The sequence below is a fragment of the Eriocheir sinensis genome, chromosome 67 (assembly GCF_024679095.1).
Source record: "Eriocheir sinensis breed Jianghai 21 chromosome 67, ASM2467909v1, whole genome shotgun sequence".
NCBI lineage: Eukaryota > Metazoa > Arthropoda > Malacostraca > Decapoda > Varunidae > Eriocheir > Eriocheir sinensis.
In genome coordinates, this window is record NC_066575.1 from 2997520 (window position 1) to 3018763 (window position 21244).

Here is a 21244-nt window from a genome sequence, read left to right on the forward strand (position 1 = left end):
AGCATTGTTACCAAATTTTGAAGTATCCTTTATATTTACACGTATATGCAAAAGAATACTGTGAGAAAATATCAAACTACGTGTAATTTATGATAAGCTCCATGGTTTGTGGGTTCGTTTAAGGTTTACTCTTGGGAATTTTGGGAGAGTTCGTGATGATCCGTTTCTCGTCAGACGCTTTCGCCTCACACATCAATTATTTATAAAGTCCAAAAAAGGAGATTAATCAGGTTCTAATGACTCTTTTTTTGGTTCATGGTACAGAAGAAGGGTCAAACTACCATCAGCGTAATAAATCTACCCCTGGAAATGCCCGAAACTATGTGATCCAGCAGACACAAAGACCAAAAAAGGAGATTAATCGGGTTCTAATGACTCTTTTTAGGTTCATGGTACAGAAGAAGGGTCAAACTACCATCAGCGTCATAAATCTACCCCTGAAAATGCCCGAAACTCCTACGAAAACCTTGTCAAATGTGTTGCTTCGGCGCCGAAATGTCTCGGTATGTGACCCAGCAGACACCTCGCTGAAAGTATTATCTATTTCCAAAGACCAAAAAAGGAGATTAATCAGGTTCTAATGACTCTTTTTAAGTTCATGGTACAGAAAAAGGGTCAAACTACCACCAGGGTCATAAATCTACTCCTGGAAATGCACAAACTCCCGAGGCACTTCGCTGAAAATATGTTGCACTTTATCATAATTAGACTTAACGCATTGCATCTTACTACTCATATAATGCAGTAATTAGTCAGCTAGATTTGTAAGTAGCATGAATACGACAAACAAAATCAGGGTACATCCAAAGCTCTTCAGCAATAGGCCTATAGAATGGAAATATTTTTGTTCTATTGTTTTCTTTAGAGCAAATGTGTACTTTATCTCCCCCACTCAAAAAAAATCGATTTATGTTGCAGGTGGCCTATCAGCAACATACGTTAATTAATAGAAATGAGAGGAATGCAACCTTTGAATATCACGAGTCAGGGTCGAATCATGGACCATAAAGTAGTTAATTCCTGAATTCGAAATGTATCCTTATTCCTTAGTTGTATAATCACACTCTCTACTGCCTGGGGGTTGGGATGGCATGCTCCTTCCTTCTCCTTTGTTGTTTACTTGCATCAATAAACTATCAATCAATCAAACAATACAGTATGTCATGAAATTTGTCCACAACTAAGAATTGATAGAACTGACTGAACACAATAACATCACGTAATGAACTCACGATTATAGGAATTGATATTTGTGAACTTGAGCGAGAGCAAGATGAAGTAGTTTAGCTCCCTCCCTCTGCTGATGTATACCTCCTTGTGGACTTTAAGGATGGTTAATTGGGACATGCAAATGAAAACTATAGTCTCCAATGGCAATACAAGAGGTCTGTCTAATAAACATTTTTTTTTTAACTTACCTTATGCTCCCACCTCCATAGCTGAAACTTTTCTGGGCCAACCGATAAATGTCAATGCGAGTGTAATAGTACAATTTTATATGAGTTTCTGTAACATCTGGGCTGCCTCCAAGTGTGTCCACCTTTCTATACAGAGCACACTGCAGTCACCACAGCCTTCAATATAACTACTTGAACTCTTTCAAGAGGAGGGTATCAGGACACCTCTCCTCTTGAAATTGACCTCTCTTTCGGCCACACCTCTGAAGGCTTTTTTTATAGGAGCAGTGAGTAGCGGGCTTTTTTTCATTATTGTTTCCTTTTTTTTGCCCTTGAGCTGTTTCCTTTGCTGTAAAAAAAAAAAAAAAAAAAAAAAAAAAAAAAATCATCTGCTGTGTTCACCGCTGTCCATTTAGACACAAAACTATACAAGCTGCAAATTTGGGCCTCACAGTCAGTAGCAGCTCATAAAGATTTAAGACTCATAGTATACACATCCCTTCACCTGGACAAATAAGGTGAATTGAGGCCTTTCATGAAAAACAAGGACAAATAGTTCTGACCTCAACATAAAGAATTACATAGATGTAGAGTCAACACATCAGCAGAGGTTGTGTCTTCATTTGATCTTCAGTTAGTGTCTCCATTTCTGTCCCTTGATATTGCTGGTGGGTAGAAATTTCTTCTTGGCCAGGAGCATTATCACGAGGAAGCACTCCCAGTTTCTAATGGTGCTTCCCTGACTGCACCACCAAGGGAGAGGAAGGACGAGGGCTAACAGGTGCCTCAAAGTATATTCCCAGGGCCCAGAGTTCACAAAAGATAATTATTCAGATCATTGTTTATAACCATTCATCTGTAGCAGTGTTGGTATTCGTTAGGATGCCACAAATCTGCAGAAAAAAAGTTTTGTTTAGGCGGCGCAACATCTGTGGTCATATGCCGGAGAGAGACAGGAGGGGGAAGGAATTATAGGAGAAGGGAACAGACCCCAGGAGACGGGACACAACCCCCGATTAATACCTGGTACCCATTCACTGCTGGGTGGACAGGGGCGTAGGGTATCGGAAAAGCCGCCCAAATTTTTCCACTCAGCCCGGGAATCGAACCCGGGCTCTCTCGATTGTGAGCCGAGTGTGCTAACCACTGCACCACGAAGCCCCCCAACCCACAAATCTGCGGGCCTGGGTTTGAATCCCAGCCCGAGCGGGTGGCGTGTGGCTCACCAAGCTGTTCATCCTTCCCTTTCAGGCTGGTTAATAGATGGGTACCTACCTGGGAAAACCTGGGGAAGGTAAATTGTGGCAATCCCAGACTTTACATTGGCCTGTGTCCCAGGGTAATGGTTCTTACTACCACAGGCTCAAAGGACCAATGTGACCAGAGGTGAGCAGAGCAGCCACTCACAGCTATACACATATGCACCCAACTTTACTTTTACCTTTTCATTAACTTCATAATATGTGGCTAATTATTTTTTTAGAAGACCTTGCAAATCTTGTAGTACAGGTATGTACCTCTGTGACACCCTCTGGTGCATCTTTTTATCAAAAGACCTCCATACTTTTTATAATTTATGACCTTGGCAAATTTAAATCAGGCTCTTTGCAATGCAGCAACCTCAGCATAAACCTATTATAATAGGAACCTTCAATAAAAACAAATAGTTATTCAAGGATGTATTTCAACACTATTCATTCAGTATTAAAAAAAAATCCTTCTTACGTAAAGGACTACAAAGAGTAAGCCTCTGGTCCCAAAACTCAATGTCTTTAACACTTTTTGAAGTCCTTGTGGCCAGGTTAGGAAGGCAGTGCACACAGCTCACCTGTGGTGGCTGATGGACACGCCCAACAAGAGGGACCCAAACACTTCATCATCAAGAAACCAAAGCCTAATTAAGAAAGTGAGGGATAAGAAACATCAACAGCAAATTGACTGACTAAATAATTACAGGGAATCTCAATGTACAGTAGAACCATAAAAACACTCATAGTGGTTTGTACTATGTCGCTATGCTTCCACATGCACAGTCTCCAGGTTAGGAGCCAAGTCTGTCACCCATTGTTCCTCCCTTGTCAGGGCCTCCTGCCTCACCTACGATGCTCTTCATTAGCTTCATATGCAGGAAGGGAAACAGCAAGATGATATTAATTTCTATGCAAGCTATCAAATCAACTATTGGCTTATTGCCTTATTAATACAATTCATTTGGGCAACCTGATATTGAAATATATGTCATATATGATCAAAAACATGATAAATGGCATAATGAATACACCACGATCAGAAATACTGGTCAAACTGACAATACAACAAGATTGGGTCTCTTCTGAAATGAGACATGATTTACTAAAATGTTTCTGACCCTTCCAAGCACGTCCCCTCAACAGCCATTACTTTCAGCTGTCGAAAAGAAGTGGGAGTTTGATAGGGTAAAGAACAGAGTATACATATACATAATTAAAATCAGTTTACTAGGAGAATACCATTTAACGATTTACACCACTTTAAATTATCATCAATATTTACAGCAATTATGAATTAGTTTGCAATAAAACATTTGTTCTTGTACATGAAATTCTTCGGAATATGACGGTGTTTTCTGCCTTTAGATAAGAAGACACAATGAAGGATTTGTGTGAATATGTTGCATCCTGATTAATGAACAGAAATGTTGGTAACTCAGGATGCAACATATTCACATAAAACCCTCTTGCCTCTTCTTATATTGCACTTTATCAAAACTCTAAAAGCACCATCATATTCAGATAATTTTGTGTAAGAAATCCAATGTTGTACTGTAAACTTCATTCCATAATTGTTACAAATATTTTCAATAATTTAAAAATGGTATTCTCTTACTTATGTTCACCGTGATTACTCTGTTTATGACTCGATCAAGGTTTGAAAATAGTGTTATAGTTGTATAATGACTCCTTGATCCAATGATGTAAAAGATTTGCTAGGATTGTGTAACAGGTGTGCTAGGTAAAGAAATGGGAAGATTTTCTGAGCCTACGTGAAGGTGTTGGGTGGCAGAGACATGAGACACCGCCAGCCAACAGCCAGTTACCATTGTCCATACCAACCTGGATGAGAATCAATCCACTGTTAAGGATCCAGCTTAAGTGAAGCCGCTATAGCGTTTTTTTTCCTTTTACTTCCCTTCATGTGTTCCCACTTTCTTCACCTATAATGTAAACTAACTTCAAAAAAGGTGTGGGCTTTAAGAAGCTTCATTATACATATACTACTTTTCTCATTCTGTGATAAAAACATGTTGGGTACAGACTCACTATTTTCAACGGCCCTTTACATTATACAGGTCTAAATCATTTGTTTTTATAGTTCTACCACACATATTTAAAACTGGTTCATGTACAAAGCAGTACAACATTGGTTCATCTGTTGTAACATACTCATCACTTGTCTGCATGTAAGTCCTACTGATGTTCATGAATGTAAACAACATCATCAAAAGAAATTTTACATTGGGTTGCTCAGTGACTACTTTGTACCCTCACATGCAGGTTGCACAGGTGAGGGAGGGATGCTGAAGCAGTGTGATGCCTAAGCAACGTTCCTGTTACAGTTACTTGCATATAGTCCACCAAGCGTTTCGTGCTATCAAACAATTTCCATTTGAGATCATAAGGATAACCAAAAAAAAATAGAGCATGATATCAAGTGAACAAAAGCAAAGTGTACTAAATCACATCAAATTATTGCTGTCGGATCTCAAACATTAACTGAACAGAGCACCAAACCTTCTGGGAAAGCAGACAACACTTTGGTTAAATATCTAAGCTTTTCATGGGTAAGCAAATAGAAGCAACAACCTAAAATGAAAATAAAGATGGCTGGTGGCTTCAGGACCATTCAGCCATCCCTAAATAAAGCTCATGTGTTAATACCTTGAATAGAAGGCACCAGGATCAGTCCACTTTGGCCTAAGGCTGCAGGGAAGTGATAAATGAGGAGGGGGTCACAAAAGGTGATGCTAATGCATAAGGAAACACATCATGACTCTGCATCTCAGAATTCACTTCAAGAACACAAGAAGCTTCATCAAAATAAAAACTATAATATATATCAATTTACCTCTTCTGCCTTATTATTAGTTTTCCTTAGAGTTGTAATACTGTAACTGATGTTTATACTAATCAAGGAAGAGTAATTCACTTCCTTGAACTTATTATCATGAGTAGCAAAATGCAGTGATGGGGTTCACCAGACAGTGGCTGAGTATTCTACAGCAGTTAGGTGGTAATGTGCCTCAGTAAGTAAAGCAGGACCAAATATTGGTTTTTTGTTATTTATATAAATCAGTAATTGGTGTATAATAGTTAATTAACTTGTAACAGTTGCACATCATACACAAAGGTAACTTAGATGATAAACAATCAACACTCTTGACCAAGACTCACAAAAGTAAGGTGCATGTGGGTTTACTGAACATCCTCTAATGCCCTTAGAGGCATCTGAGATTTGGACACATGGTCGGAAGGTTATTGTGAAGATGAGAGACTTGTGTCACATATGTGATAATTACATATTGATATTATCATCTGATAATGGCCTGTGGCATCTCACAGTGGAGCTGCTTCAAAATTTAAACTATTCAAAGTTAATATATTAATTTGGTTCTTAAACCTTTCATTGTAGTTATAAAAAAGTTTGTTCAATAAAATAAGTAATTAGTTTTTTTGGAATTTTGTTATTAAGATTACATCAAAACAATTGCACTTTAACTTGACTTGGCATTAGGGTTCATGCAGACTTATAGTATGGCAAGACTCCTTCCCTGCATGTCATGTTTCTGGAGAAGGACAACCACCTGAAAACATCTGGTGCACCATTCGTTTAAGTTTTGCTGGATGGCTCATTTGAGGAGTTTTCATAAACACTTTAAAAACAAGGACTTGACTGACACAAAATGTTTTAATCAATACATTAAAGAGCTTCAGGCAGTAATGCACCATAACATTGGCTAAGGGATAGTTTTGTTGCAGTGGTTCATCTGCTAATGTGGATCACAAAAAAAAAAAAAAAGAAACACCATGAGTATGCACAGCCTAAATAAGTCCTAATACCAGGTACTGCTTTTAAACTTTGATTATTTATTCATAGTAATGAAACTTATTCACAGAAGACTTATTGCTTACATAATGCATCAGTACTGTCTGGAAACCTCCATCACCACTTTAACAGTCAGAAAGTGAATAAGAGGGAACCTTTTTCATCTTTATAATGTATGCAATGGTCTATTAATATCTATGAAATCCCTACAACATCGTCACACACTTTAATGTTGTCTGAAATCAGTTACTTGCACTAGTTTAGCCTCTTCAGCATTCACCCCCTCATAGGACACCAGGAACTTGTGTAAAGCTGATGGCTTGTCACGGCCCTGAGAGGTGAGGAAGGGTTCTCCCTCCACACCTCCTGGACCCACAGCCACTCGATGTGTAAAATAAAAGCCTCTTTGTGGTGTGTTCTGTACATAACAGTACATTCATAACAAAACATGAAGTGGCAGCAACATGTCAGCATATGTACATAGCATATAAGAATGGGTTAAGCTCATCAAGGGCTAAATGTGAGGTTGGAGGAGAATGTAAAAAGTGCCGATTTTTAATTACCTATTAAATTTCAGGCAAGGTTCATGATTGCATAATATTCTCCTAAGCTATGTTAAAACAAACACCCCCAGACTACCATGACTCACAACTCCCCTGCCCTGCCCTGCCCTTCACCACTGACTGGCTGGCTGGCTGACCTACTCACTGTGGTCCTTGCTAAGCAGGGACCAGGCAGTAGTATGGACCTACAGCAGGGGGAAGTACATACCTTGTCCCCATCCAGCCATGCAGGCAATAAATACATTTCACCAGACTCTCATGCACCATTTTCACACTGTCATACAGCGGCACACACCCTGGACCAGTGAGGCCATGCAAGGACCCGCACAAGGGCCCTCCACCTCCGCCTCCACCACACCCCCGTCATGACCATCATCATACACGGCCAAAACATAACAAAATGCATAATTCACTAAATTCTGAACTGCTGACCATCAAGTGACACTACTTTGCATGTAGTAACAGAGGACAGCATAACAACTGACTCAAGGAACACATATTCCTCTTATTAAAAGAATACATTTCAATACTTCATTAAAATGAACCTTATTATTAAAATAATGGGCTAAATGGTGATGTTTCACACCACTCTGTCATGGAGATAATTTAATTAGGAACACAGTTATGGTTCCATCATCAGCAAATACCTGAAATATTCAATTTTGTAAAATGATTCAAGCTAAAGCACTATTAAACATTTTGATGTATATGTGAACAATGACTCATCATCCTGAAACTACTTAATTAAAATTACTACAAATCACATGGTACCAAGCTGAGTCAAGGCTCTGAAGGACACGGGACAATTGAACCACCTCAGCCTCAGCGTGGCGTGGGCGGGGACTCAAGGCACAGCACCACCACCACCACCACCACCATTACCACCCCACCATCCCTGCTATTATCCTTCTTGAAGACTCACGGCCGCTTCTCTCTCTTGACATGCATTGACAGGTCCGTGGGAGTGGCCTGACTATTGCTGCTGCTTCCTTTACTGCTGCTGTTACTAATGCTGGCTGAGGCGGCAGCGACTGAGGCTGCTGACACCACCACAGCAGCGGCTGATTGTTGTAGGGCTGCAGAGGTCAGGGCCATTGGCAGGGTAACCAGTGGGCCTGTGCCAGGGCCGTCTGGAAATGATTGACTCGTTAGATTATCACACTCAGAAGAGCTGCAGAAGTAGAGGAAGAAGGGAGGAGACCAGCTGGAAGGAGTAAATGAGGGGAGGAGGGAATGACTTTAGGAGGGCGAGGGAGGGACTTGGGGGTGAGGGAGTGACTTATTAGAGGGTGAGGAAGTAAATTAGAGGGTAAGGGAGTGACTTCAGTGGGAGATGATGGGGTGATCTTGGAGGGGGGGTGTCTTCAGGAGGGTGAAGGAATGTAGCAGGGGGTGAGGGAGTAACTTGAGGGCGGCGAGCAGTAAATTAGGAGGGTGAGGGAGCGACTTACTCTGGTCGTGGGTGACCTGCAGGCCGGGCGGCAGGTTGAGCAGCACCGGCGTGCCGCCCTCCGTCACGTGGGTCTGCGGCGCCGCGTACACCACGCCGCCGCCTGCAGTGTACATCACCGAGCCGCCGCCGCCGCCCACCACCACGCTGCCCCCTGCAACACGCCGGCCATTAGGGGGGCGATAAAGGAGTACTCACGCCTACAAACTTTTACGGACATTTCAAATATACTAATATAATTATTCATCATGGAAGGATGGGCAAACATAAAACATCCCGTATGAAGGGATAATAAAACAACGAACACCCTAAATAAGAAAACGAGCAATTAGTGAATTAGAACACACTCCCTCCGGCGCGGGACACACGTGCCTCACTCACCTGCGGGCGGGAACTCACCTGCGAGGACCGTGGCGGGCTTGGCAGAGGAGGCGTGAGGCGCATGAGGCTGGGTGGTGGCGAGGGTGTTGGTGGTGATGGCAATGGAACCTGAGGGAGGCGGGGGTTACTCAGCCACACCAAGCCACTCTTAGTAACACCCAGACACTTTGGTTGGTATTATAAGACACTTTCGCTTCTCACTTCAGCTATTTCTAAAGGTCAAAGAGGGGGTCAGTCGGGTTCTAATGAGTGTTTCTTCAGGTTCACGGTACAGAGGAAGGGTCAAACTACCACCAGGGTCATAAGACTACTCCTGGAAATGCTCTAAACTCCTACGAAGGCCTTGTCAAATAGCTGTTCTTGGGCCACGAAATGTCTTATAATACAACTCTTTAAGTCACATCAAAACACTCTTAAAAACGATAAGCCACGCTGTCACTCTACGTCACACCCAGATACACTGTCACAGTCACGCTGAGGAACATGCAGACATCCTGAGTCACACTTTGTCACACTCGGCCATTCTACAATATACCCAGACACATTCAAAATATATCTAGAGAAGCCACACTCAGCCTCTCTAAATTCCTATGAGTCACATCTAGAGAAGCCACAATCAGCCTCTCTAAATTCCTATGAGTCACATCTAGAGAAGCCACAATCAGCCTCTCTAAATTCCTATGAGTCACATCTAGAGAAGCCACAATCAGCCTCTCTAAATTCCTATGAGTCACACGCATCCACCTTGAATCCTTTTAAAGTGGGCTTCACACGGTGCTGATTTAAAAGCTGCTCGCTGGGCTCCGTTGTGTTCACTTATACGTTAGCTAACACAAGCTTTAAAAGTAAGTAGCGTTTCTAATCGCTGGCAAATGATATGTCAAAACGCTGCGCAAGCTGATGAAGTTGAACATATTAAACTTCGTAGCACTAGCTGTATAAATTGTGTGAGGTACAAGAAGCCTGAAATCAACCACTCAGCGAATGACCAGTGTTGTGAAGTTCTCCAGACTGAAATTGAGAGAAAGTGTGCTGGAAATAATCGTTGGATATTTAATTGTGATACTATAATGAAAATATTAGACATGAAAACTGAACTAATGGAAATTTGTGATATTATTCGTAAATGCAATTAAGACACTCACTCACTACGATATTTGAGAATAAGTGCATCAACGACTATCCTTGAGGGCCCTCGTAGAGCACTGCATCAACGGCGGAGCAGGGCCTGAAACCTCATCAACGGTAAACGGTAAACGGTTAGCTGGTGGAGTTTACCAGCAGCTTGTATAAAAGCACCACCGTGTGTGGCCTCCAGCGACTTCAATCATGGGGTGGATTTTAATTATCTGCCTTCCCTACAAGCATAATACAGCACTGGTTGCGTTTAACATAGCAGTGTCACGTGAGTCGACAGTACAAGGAATGCCCGTACCGAAATCTACACCAGTCTTCCTATACGCTTTGCCTTCTTTCTGGTGCAGCATGTAATTCAGTAAGAGGAGATGGCGCCACTATAAACACCTGCCTGCGCCAATACGGGTTGGGGCCGACTACCATCCAGACCCCTCAAGCAAGCCTACCGGCGCTATAGGCGTAGACGTAAAAAAAAAAATAATAATAAATCAGGAGCGATATTCATCTGCTGTGGGCGAAGTATGGGACGCTGTGACGCTGCGAGACCAACGACGCTGTGTATGTGTGTGTGTGGGGGTGGGGGGGTGGGGGGGAGGTGACTGGTTCCAAACTCCCTTTCTGCGTCAGCGAGCGATTTATGGACGTGGGCGTGAAACCATACCCTTTGTGAGGCATCCGGACGGGTAGGGCAGACGGACCCGCTGAAATACGGCTGATCGTCCTTAAATTTCCCAAACACTGACGAGGAAACAATGATATCAAGTTTCCAGTCTATGTTTTATCCGACAGGAACACGACTTGTCTGAATGCTGCCGTAATAAGTTATCTTGTTTACTGGCCCACACGCGCGTCAGGGGGCACACAATTCCGACGGAGGGTCAAGCGGTGTCAGGACCTAAATTTATTCTACAGTTTCCCTCAAGACACGAGCGAAAAAAAGCACTTGGAGTCATCAGCCCGCGGGGATAAGGAAGGGTGAGGCACGGCGATACGTCAGCCGGCTAAGGGTATGGCTTCACGCCCCACACCCGTACCCCGCTCACTGACAAAGAAATCGAGTCATTCAATCAGTCTCGCTTCACATAAAACGTCAAGGGTGTCCTCAGGGCAGCGCCACCCCGCGACACTCCCGGGAAGGCGATCCGCTAATCAGGTGATCGGGGCGCCCCTTGTCAAGATGCGGAGTCTCCAGCTTCAGGCATTTTCTCCTCTTTGTTTAGTGTCGTGTTAAACCGCCATTTGCAGCCTCTGAGAAGTTATGTTGAGGAGAACTGATGGTTATGTCAAGATAGTGGAGTCCTCAGCGCTTTTTCTGCTCCAAACTTCAGGCATTATTTCCTCTGCTTGATTTCACGTTAAAGCTCCATTTGCCGCCTCAGGGAAGTTATGTTGAGGAGGACTGATGGTTATGTCAAGATGGTCGAAGTCTTCAGCGCTTTTCTGCTCCAAACTTAAGGCATTATTTCCTCTGTTTGAGTTCACGTTAAAGCTCCATTTGCCGCCTCAGGGAAGTTATGTTAAAGAGAACAGATGGTTATGTCAAGATAGTAAGAGCCCTTAGAATAAACGCTTTTTCCTGCTTGTTTAATTTCTCGTTAAAACACCATTTGCAGATTTAGACAAGTTATATGTTAAGGCGTTTTCTTCTATGCTCCATTCCCAGCAAAACGCCCTTTCCAGACCCAGATAAAATACATGTAATGGCCTTTTATTTCTCCTTTGTTTGATTTCTGACTAAAATCCATTTGTGGTCTCGGAGAAGTCATGTTATATGAAGTGATAAGGGACAAACAACATAAGGTAAATATAATCTTGAGATGCAAAAAGTCCACAGCTTCAGACCTTTTCTCTTCTGGGTATTAATTTCTGTTATAACTCCATTTACAGTCTTAGAGAAGTCATGTTATAATGGAAGGGGAGAAGAAGAGAATGCTAAGGGAGTTGACGGAATGCTTGTATACGAGTGTGACATTAAATTCACGAGTCGAGGTGGAATCTACGAACACCGGGAGTACTGGCGGCACACACACACACACACACACACACACACACACACACAAGCACCCGGCAGCGTAGGTTTATATTGATTAGTAAATTGTATACAAACCAACACACACAAACACACACACAAATAAAAAAAACACCAAGCCCCTCCCACGCCTGATATAAGGGCGTGAGGGGTGACATTGCTACGGATACGCTAACACACAAAAACACACACAACACCCAAGACGGAGAAAAAAAATAGTGAGAAAACACTTTGAAGGGAACAAGACACCGGGTGACCTGTGCCCCGCCCTGGCCCGCCCCGCCCTGCCACGATGGGGGGACGGGGCAGCCAGAGGAGGTGCAGACGACAATGGCAACTTGGTGGATGGTGTGGGTGAATATGGGTGATGGTGGATGAAGGTGCAAACGATGAGGATGATGGTAGAATTGTGGATGGCTGCTGAAACTGAATATGCCTGAATGAGAGTGAGTCAGGGTGATGGAAGGTGTGTGGGTGGGTGACAATGGCGCTAAGATGGATGAGGTGGGTTGCTCCTAGGCGTGGGTATGCGGCAATATGGGTGAGGGAGAGTGACAGGCGACAGAGGGTGTGATTATACGGTGAGGTAAGTGTGGTGGGTATGGGTGAGATAGGGATGGGCAAGGGTGAGATTGATGTGGGTAAGGGTGACGCAGGTGTGGGTAAGGGTGAGGTAGGTGTGGGTAAGAGTGGGTTAGGTGTGGGTGGCTGTTATGAGTCAATGAGGGTGAGTAGGGGTGTGTGAAGGTAACAGAGTGAATGGGGGGAGGGCACTCACCAGGGACGGAGGAGGCCAACACGAGCCCGGGGGTGAGTTGCACGGGGAGGGCCTGGCTGGCGGCGGGGTGGGCGGTTGGCTGTTGCCCTCCTTGGCCCGCGGCGGAGGGCGTGGGTGTGTCCGACGGCGTGGGTGGGGAGGAGGAGTCCGAGGGGCTGGAGGAGCCGCCGCCGAGGTAATCTTCTCGCCCGAGGCCATCCTGCAAAGGGGGGAGGAGGTTAGTAGAGGGCAGTGACGGGGAGGTGAGTGTGTGACCGGACCAGCGTTGCCAAATTATCGTACTCACCGCATTGCATTTTCGTAGTTTCGTACTCTAGCAAAAAAAGAAAAAAAAATGAAAACCATCAATATTTAACCGTTTTATGATAACTTTAATTTTCTATCGTTGTTTGTGTGGTTACGACAGTCTTGGAGCCTAAAAATGAGAAATGCAATGTTCAGAGTACGACAATTTGGCAGTGCTGGACCGGACGCACCACCTGTGACACCTGGAGGTTCACGTGTGTGCCTTTTGCTGGTAAGGGAGACAGACCAACGCGATGCTCCTGAAAGTCACACAGAAGATGCCGAAAACTACTTGTCATATACAGTTTCAGAGGTGTGTGTGTGTGTGTGTGTGTGTGTGTGTGTGTGTGTGTGTGTGTGTGTGTGTGTGTGAATGACATTGTTAGGTGTAAGAAATAACTTAATCAACTGGAGCGAATGACACACACAGACACACACACACACACACACACACACACACACACACACACACACACACACGGATACAGAAAAAGAGCGAGAGCGAGAGAGAGTCTATATAATCATTGTAATCCAGGCAAAAATATGACCCCCTCTCCATCTCGTTCGCGCAGTAAACAATAAAATATATGACACAAAATTCCTCGGCTGAAACGCGTGAAGCTGTTTTTCTTTGTGGAGTATCGGGTTACACACACACACACACACACACACACACACACACACACACACACACACACACACAGAGAGTAGTAGTAGTAGTAGTAGTAGTAGTAGAAGTAAGAGCCCTCCATGATTATGTGTCGGGAAAATAAACATGGGTTGAGGTATCTTTTATGTAGTAGTAGTAGTAGTAGTAGTAGTAGTAATAGTAGTAGTGGTAGTAGTAGTAGTAGTTCATCACCCCCTACACCCACACAAAAACAAAATAACAAAGAAAAATCAGATCATCGCTCCCTTCCTTCTTATCCCTGCCTATTATCACCTCAAGGGAATACACCAAACAGACGAGGAATGCAAAGAGTGACCTTAAAGACACCGCACTGCCTTGGACGTGGCCCTCAGTGGTTCCTCTTCCGCCGCGGTGGTGTGCCAGGGCCAGGGTGGAGGGTGGACGGAGGTGGGTGGAGGTGAAGGTGAGGGTGGACTGATGGTGCTGTAGGAGTGGTGATTATGTGGTGGGTGGAAGGTGGAGTGCTGTGTGTGTGGTGGTGGTGATAGTGGGGATTGACGGAACTGTGGTGGGTGGAGATGGAAGTGGGGATTGACGGAACTCTGGTGGGTGGAGGTGAAGGTTAGGTTAGGGTGGTGGGTGGAAGGGCTGATGTGTGTGTGGTGGTGTTGAGAGTGGAGGGGGAGGGGCAAGGTTTAATTGACATGATTGCTTATTGAAGGGTTAAGCTGAGCAGGATATCACCAACACGGATCTCAACACAGCACTAACCGCACAGCACCCTACAAGCTCCCCGCACAGCACTATACCCCAACACAGTCAGCACCACAGCATAACAACAAGGATCTCAACACAGCATCACAGCACAACACTAACAGCACAGGGCAGCATACGGCCTCATGAGCTCCCCCGCACAGCACTGGCCCAACAGAGAACAATCAGCACCACAGCATCCCCGTGAACAGCATCTACAACCTTTACTCTCACAGCGTCATCAGCATACCTACAGAATCCTCAGCATAACCACCAAGTTCATCACCACTGCCACCGCCACAAGACCATAGCACAGATTCGTTAGCAGCCATACACGATCCCTAGCATCAGCACCAAGCTCATCACCACTCCCCACCACACCACTACAGCACAGCCTCTTAAGCAGCCCTACAAGTGCACCATCATCATCATCACCACCACCACCACCACAAAAGCACCACCTCGTTAGCATCCCCTCCATCACCACAACTACCAGCATCGTAGCACCACCCCCACCTCAGCACCACAGCACCACCATAGCAGCGTCATCAGCACCGGCAGGTACTACGCACGCTCGCCAAATATAGCACGCCGCATATGGGCCGGTCACCCCCCAAATATAGACAGAGACCGTCAGCCAGTCACCCCCCCCTAGCCCCCCTCCGTCATCTCAACCCCTCCCCCACTCTCCTCCCCCACCCCCTCACTGGTCCTCCGTTCCTCCCCTCACGCCCCTCCCTCCTCCCCCAACACCTGTGTCCCCAAGCTGACCCCCCGATACCTAGGTCCCATCACCCCCTCACCATCTTCTACCCCCTTCCTGTTCCCCCTCATCATCCCCCTTCCTTGCCTCTATCATCTACCCTTTTTGCCCTTTCCCCATTCTCCAGCACCTGACCCAGCCCCCTTAACTACTGCCCCCCTTTCCCCAACTTGATTCTTCCGTTCCTGACCCCCTCTCGCCCCCCAACCAATACCTCTACTTCCTGACCTCCCTTCATGCTCAGCCTCTCTGTTCCTCCATACTGCCTAACAATCAGCTCCTCTCCCCCCCAAGCCCCGACACCAGTGACCCATGGTACCCTCGTCTCCCGTTGAAGTTCACTCACGTTAGTTTATTTGACCTTTCCCTGCCCCTCCCAGGCCCCCCACTGTTGGTCAACGGCGCCGGCCCGCAGCAGACACTCAACACACCGGCGAACGGCCAACACACCGGCCAGAACACACACACACACACACACACACACACACACACACACACACACACACAGTTATTATTTCTTGGCAGCGACGGGACGCTTTCATGAGTCCCGTGAACGCGTGTAAGCTTGTCGGCCGAGTGTACCCAGGGCACGGCGAGGTGACTTGTGAAACCGTACACCTCAAATCATCGTGCCGAGCTTACTCCACTCTTTCAAATGATTTCTTCCTCTTCCCTTAAAAACTCCTCTTCCTCCTTTCTTCCTAAAATCCTAAAATGCTGGTTTCTGTTTCTATTACTCGAAAGAACAAAGAGAAATAAATGAAAATGTGTGTAAACCAGTCGTTAGCCAAGAGCCGCTTCAACACTAATTACCCGCCCCGCCCCGCCCGCCCACACCAGCAGGGTTTAGCGTCCCGGCAGGTACACGGGTCAGGGGGGCATGACATTGTGGGACTGGGGGCACACAGGGCACACTTGGCACTAGGCAGGTGTGCCACTGGGTCATCAGGAAGTGTCGCAGGTGCAGCCTCCACACACGGGCAGCATTACCTGTGCGGGGGGAGGCCACGTGCGGGAAGGTACGTAAAGGGGTGAGGGGCAGGAGCGGCGCTACCCCGGGGCAGGAGTGGAAGGGGTGTGCGGCACGGGTGGGTGGCGTGGCACGGAGGCAGGTGTGGCACCGGGCAGTGTGGCAGCTCCAAAAGGGAACACGAGCCAACCCATCTGCTATATTTGGCGGGAGGGGGGCGGGGCGGCCCTGTACGCCGGCCCCCTGCACCCCGAGGCTCAGGCCAGCCCGGCTTGTTTCAGTCACCTGATCTGTCCTGCCTCAGCCTCGGCCTGCCTCGCCCAGCCCTCGCCAGCCTCTGTCAGCCTCAAGTCTCTTCCTGCCCGCAATTACTTACTCTGATGATGGCCCATACACCCCCCAGACGGCAGGCCGCGTCGCTCCTCCTTCTCTCTACCTCTCCAAGATGCCACTAACCCCTCTCACCGCCCCCAGCCCTCACCCCCCAGACCCACACGAGGCCTAGTAAAGTGGTAACAAGTCTCTTCTTGAAATTTCAACTTTTCAGTGCTCGTGACAACGGAAGGGTGGCGCTGAGGGGGGGAGGGGGGCGGTGCCACGGCCTGCTGCCCTCGCTATATTTGGGCGATGGGCGGTGCTGGCGCTGCCCCACCACCACCATTCACTTGCACCCCTCTGCCTCATCCTGCCCTACACACCCTACCCTCCCCCGCACCGCCTCACCCTGCCCTGCACACCCTACAACTCCCCGTCACCGTCTCACCCTGCCCTACACACTCTACACACCCTTCATCAACCCCCCGACGCCTCACCCTGCCTCACACACTCTACACACCCTACATCAACCCCCCGACGCCTCACCCTGCCTCACACACTCTACACACCCTTCATCAACCCCCCGACGCCTCACCCTGCCCCACACACCCTGCACACCCTTCATGTTTTAACGCGCCTCGACACACAACAACCACCACTCCTGACTTCTGTATCCTACTAAGTAAAAAAAAATCGCATCTACATGTCATTATATTTATTTATTTTTCAAACAGCCGTGTACTCTTCAACGAAATCTGTCCTCCCTACACAACCAAGATCGTCCCCAACACCTTGCCTCCCGACGCTCCGCTCCACACCGCCCGCACCGACCCACGCCCACGCCCCCCGTCACTGCCCCATACCTCGCTGCACCCCCCCCCCCCCCGTGAGTCAACCCACCCTTTCCTATATTCCACCCACCCCCACACTGACTTAGCCCTCCACACATAAATTACATCTCGCATCCTGACCAATCCTCATTACACTGATTTTTTTTATTTTTTTTTAAGATTTCAATGTTCACCCCTGGCTCTGGCTTTAATCCTCCTTCACAGACAAACTTGGCGAACAGGCCTTCAACTTTGCTCTCCTTAATAATCTCCTCCATAACCATCCGACACAATGTCCAACACCGTTATTTCTGATGGTTGGAAGACAACACACAATACAATTCCTCTTCCTCACCTACAAGACATTTTTGAAGAGCACCGGTGACCTGCGTGGCTCTGAGCAGCACGTGACCATTTGGTGTCCCTGACACATTTGATGGATTCAAGCACGTATAGCCGCCATCACTCACACCACCAGTACTAAGAATCACGCCCTCAGCCACGCCGCCAGTAACGAGTTACGCCCCCAGTCAGGGTGCCGTGTCGCCGCTGTGGCCACGGTCAGTGTTGGTCGTCAGGGGGGCGGCACGCCGCATTAGTGTTCAGCGAGGGCCTTCTCCAGCGAGCAATGTCCTCCGTCAGTGTTCCGTTATGCTTCAGCGAGGCCCTGGCCGTCTGGCGTGTCTGTGGCGTGGCCTGGCGTGGCCGGCGTGTGCTGCATCACCCAGCGCCCTGGCCAACGTAAGGCTGCCCGCCACACACTTTCACGACGCGTCTGTTTGTTTGTTTATATCAACCAAGCAGACTGCAGGGCGGTGGGTGGCGGGGCGGGGCGGGACGGGCGCAGGGCGGCGCCGCGTTGCACGGCATGTGTACAGCATGTGTGTGGAAGCCGTAGCCAAACACAAGCAGTGTGTTCGTGGCACACAGTGGCTATACAGTGATGTGCTGTTATTCTTATATATAATACTTATCCTTATTTTCCAGAATAAGTAATCAAAGGATACACCCTAAACTGCGCGTGGCCTCGGTGATCATCTTATTAGACCTTGACCCTGCGGTGGGTAAGAACCCCGGGACACAGGGCACGTGTGACGCACGGCTCCCAGTGCTTACCTTCCCCAGGTTTCCCTTGGTGCCCATTTACCGGCCAGCTTATAAGGGAGGATGAACAGCACCTACATGAAACTTGTACAGAAAAAAAGAATGTACAGCAAATTAAAAGCAACGACACAAATGAGAGGGAAGTCGCCTGTCTCTCGGGAGCCTACAGACAAGTGGTTGGTAAGTAGGCCACGCTGGATGTCCGTGAAGAGACTGAGAGCTCAAGATGAATGAATCACCAAGCCCTGACGCGACATTAAAGCGAGTCCTCAAAGAATACAAAATGTTTTAACGTGCCACGACACACAACCACCAACACCCACGACTCTTCTATCCACATATTATACCATGGTTCTAACTATAAAAAACTCGCACCTACATGTCATTATAGTTTATTAAGTAAAACTCCCGATATGAAATCAAAGAAACCGCAGGCTTACTAATGCGACACTCATCTGGCAGTCCTAGGGCGCGAAAGCCTTCCCGTCGCCTCCACTGTATGATGACATCCACGCACGTCAATGACCCGTCTGTCCATCTAGTTATTGGTCATCGTGCGCGGCGAGATTTTTTAAGTGATTCGTTCAAACACGTGAAATGAAAATTCTGTTTGATCTTCCTTTTATCATTCTGACGGGGCTGTATTTTTTTTTACAACAAAGGAGACAGCTCAAGGGCACAAAAAAAGGAAACAATAATAAAAAAAAGCCCGCTACTCGCTGCTTCTAAAAAGAATCCGCTTCTAAACAAATTAAAAAATCAGTTTATCTCTTGTTTATCGTTTTTGAGGGGTCTGCTGCTGCATTTGTCTGCATACTAAAAAGACCATTCCTCTCTTCTAGGGCATGTGTGTATAAATAAATCGCACACTGGTAATAGGACGTGACGAGACAAACCAAGGAATGTTCAAGGTAATTTACTCAAACTCGTGAAATGAGTGTATAATTTTATTTTAGTCGTACTTTTCGGAGGAGATGCTGCTACCTCTCCTCCTGTGTTCTCAAAGGTATAGTATATGAAGATGACACACTCAGAACAGGAGGTAGATAAAAAAATAAACAACGAAGCCACATTTCCCTCCATGACCCACCCAGCGTTACCTGCGACGCGATCCTGGTGGTGCAGCCAGTGACAAGTGGCGGGCCGGCGAGCACCGCGGACCTGTGCATGCCGCGGCGGTGAAGGAATAGTTAATTTAAGGCGGATCAGTTTCCCGCACAGCAGCAGCAGCAGCAGCCGACAGACGCCCCGCGTGGCCAACAGACCTTGTTGCTGTGCACGCCGCCACCACCAGCACCGGCTGACTTATCACACATGGTGGTGGTTACGTCCTCAGGTGCACGCACACACACACACACACACACGCCAGGGTCCGCAGCAGGAGCCATTATGGGCGCAGTAACTTACCCCATAAAAAGGGTCGAGTTGTAAATGAACACCAGCATAAAATCGCCCCAAAACTGAGATACTGATACAAATTACTATCCTTCACCGCAGTGTTTGTAAAATAATTTTCTTGTCACAAAAACAGGTGTGGCGCGACGCGGCGTGGACGATTGGCGGGTGGCGGTTAGGGGGGGGGGGGGAGTAGCAAGGGATGGAGGGGAGGGCGGGGGCCGGGGACAAAAGGAAGGAGGAGGACGGGGGGCGAGAGAGGGAGGGTGAGGGGCGGGGGTCTGGGGAAGAGGATCAGTGAATGACGCGGTTGGGAGAAAAAGTTTTCCTTCGGGAACAAAATGGCGGCGAGTTCCGGCCAGGCTGCGGCCTCACGTGTGCGGCGCGGCGGCGGCGCACCTGTGGGTTTGAGGCGTGCGTGCGTGCGGGCGATGCTCAGGACGACTCGCCGCGACCCACGACTCACGGCGAGGCCCCCTGAGAGTTTTAGGAAGGCCAGGCTCGCGGCCACTCGTGACGGCGCTAAGGCCTGGGTAGTCTGCGGGGCCGGGTCCATAGTCTCAGACATTTTGGGCCTTACACACCACCCACATTTGATAAGGCTTTCGTATAGAGGTTGTGGGTACTTCCATGTGTCGTTTTATGAGTCTAGTGACAGGTTGGCAATGCTTCTGCACCATGAATGCGAGAAACACTTTTAATAACCCGAGTAATATCCTTCGTAGAGGTTGTGGGTACTTCCATGCGTCGTTTTATAAGTCTAGTGACAGTCTGACAAGGCTTCTGCTCCATGAATGCGAGAAACACTTTTAGGTTGGTATTTTAAGACACTTTCACTTCTAACATCAACTATTTCTAGAGGTCAAAGAGGGGGTCAAATGGGTTGTAATGAGTGCTTCTTTAGGTTCACTGTACAGAGGAAGGGTCAAGCTACCACCAGGGTCATAAAACTACCCCTGGAAATGCCCACAACTCCTACGACAGCCCTGCCAAATAGGTGAACTTAGGCGACGAAATGTTTTAAAATACGACCCTTAGTGACCCGAGTAATTTCCTTCGTAGCTTCTGGAAATATTGTTGTGACCCGAAAGTGTCTAAGAATACGGGTCCAGGTATACATCAAGGACAGAGCTGTTCGTGTGGATCCTTATTTTCGGCCCATAACGCCCATGACGCCGCGAGGGTCCTTTGAGACTGGACTCGGGTGACTGGCCTTGGCGTGTGTTGGCGAGGGAGGATTTTATATAGTGTCGTATTAAAAAACATATCGCCCCTAAGAACACGTAATTGAAGAGGCTTTCGTAGGAGTTGTGAGCATTTCCAGGGGTAGTTTTATGACCCTGGTGGTAGTTTGACCCCCCTAAGAACACATAATTGAAGA

General features: G+C 47.0%; 1 protein-coding gene across 2 annotated transcripts in view; it reads right to left on the reverse strand.

Moving 5' to 3' along the window:
* Positions 1-3063: 3063 nt before the first annotated feature.
* LOC126987944 (uncharacterized) overlaps positions 3064-21244 on the reverse strand; it is a 39290-nt gene continuing 21109 nt past the window's right edge. Inside the window, exons 2-5 of one of the 2 annotated variants that reach the window (XM_050845593.1) lie at positions 12818-13016; positions 8892-8981; positions 8494-8646; positions 3064-8172 (exon numbers count right to left, since the gene is read on the reverse strand). In XM_050845593.1, the coding sequence (XP_050701550.1) occupies positions 7961-8172; positions 8494-8646; positions 8892-8981; positions 12818-13016 (654 nt within the window). In that variant the 3' untranslated portion in view covers positions 3064-7960. The remainder of the gene's footprint in view (positions 8173-8493; positions 8647-8891; positions 8982-12817; positions 13017-21244) is intronic. The other variant, XM_050845594.1, reaches the window with a different exon arrangement.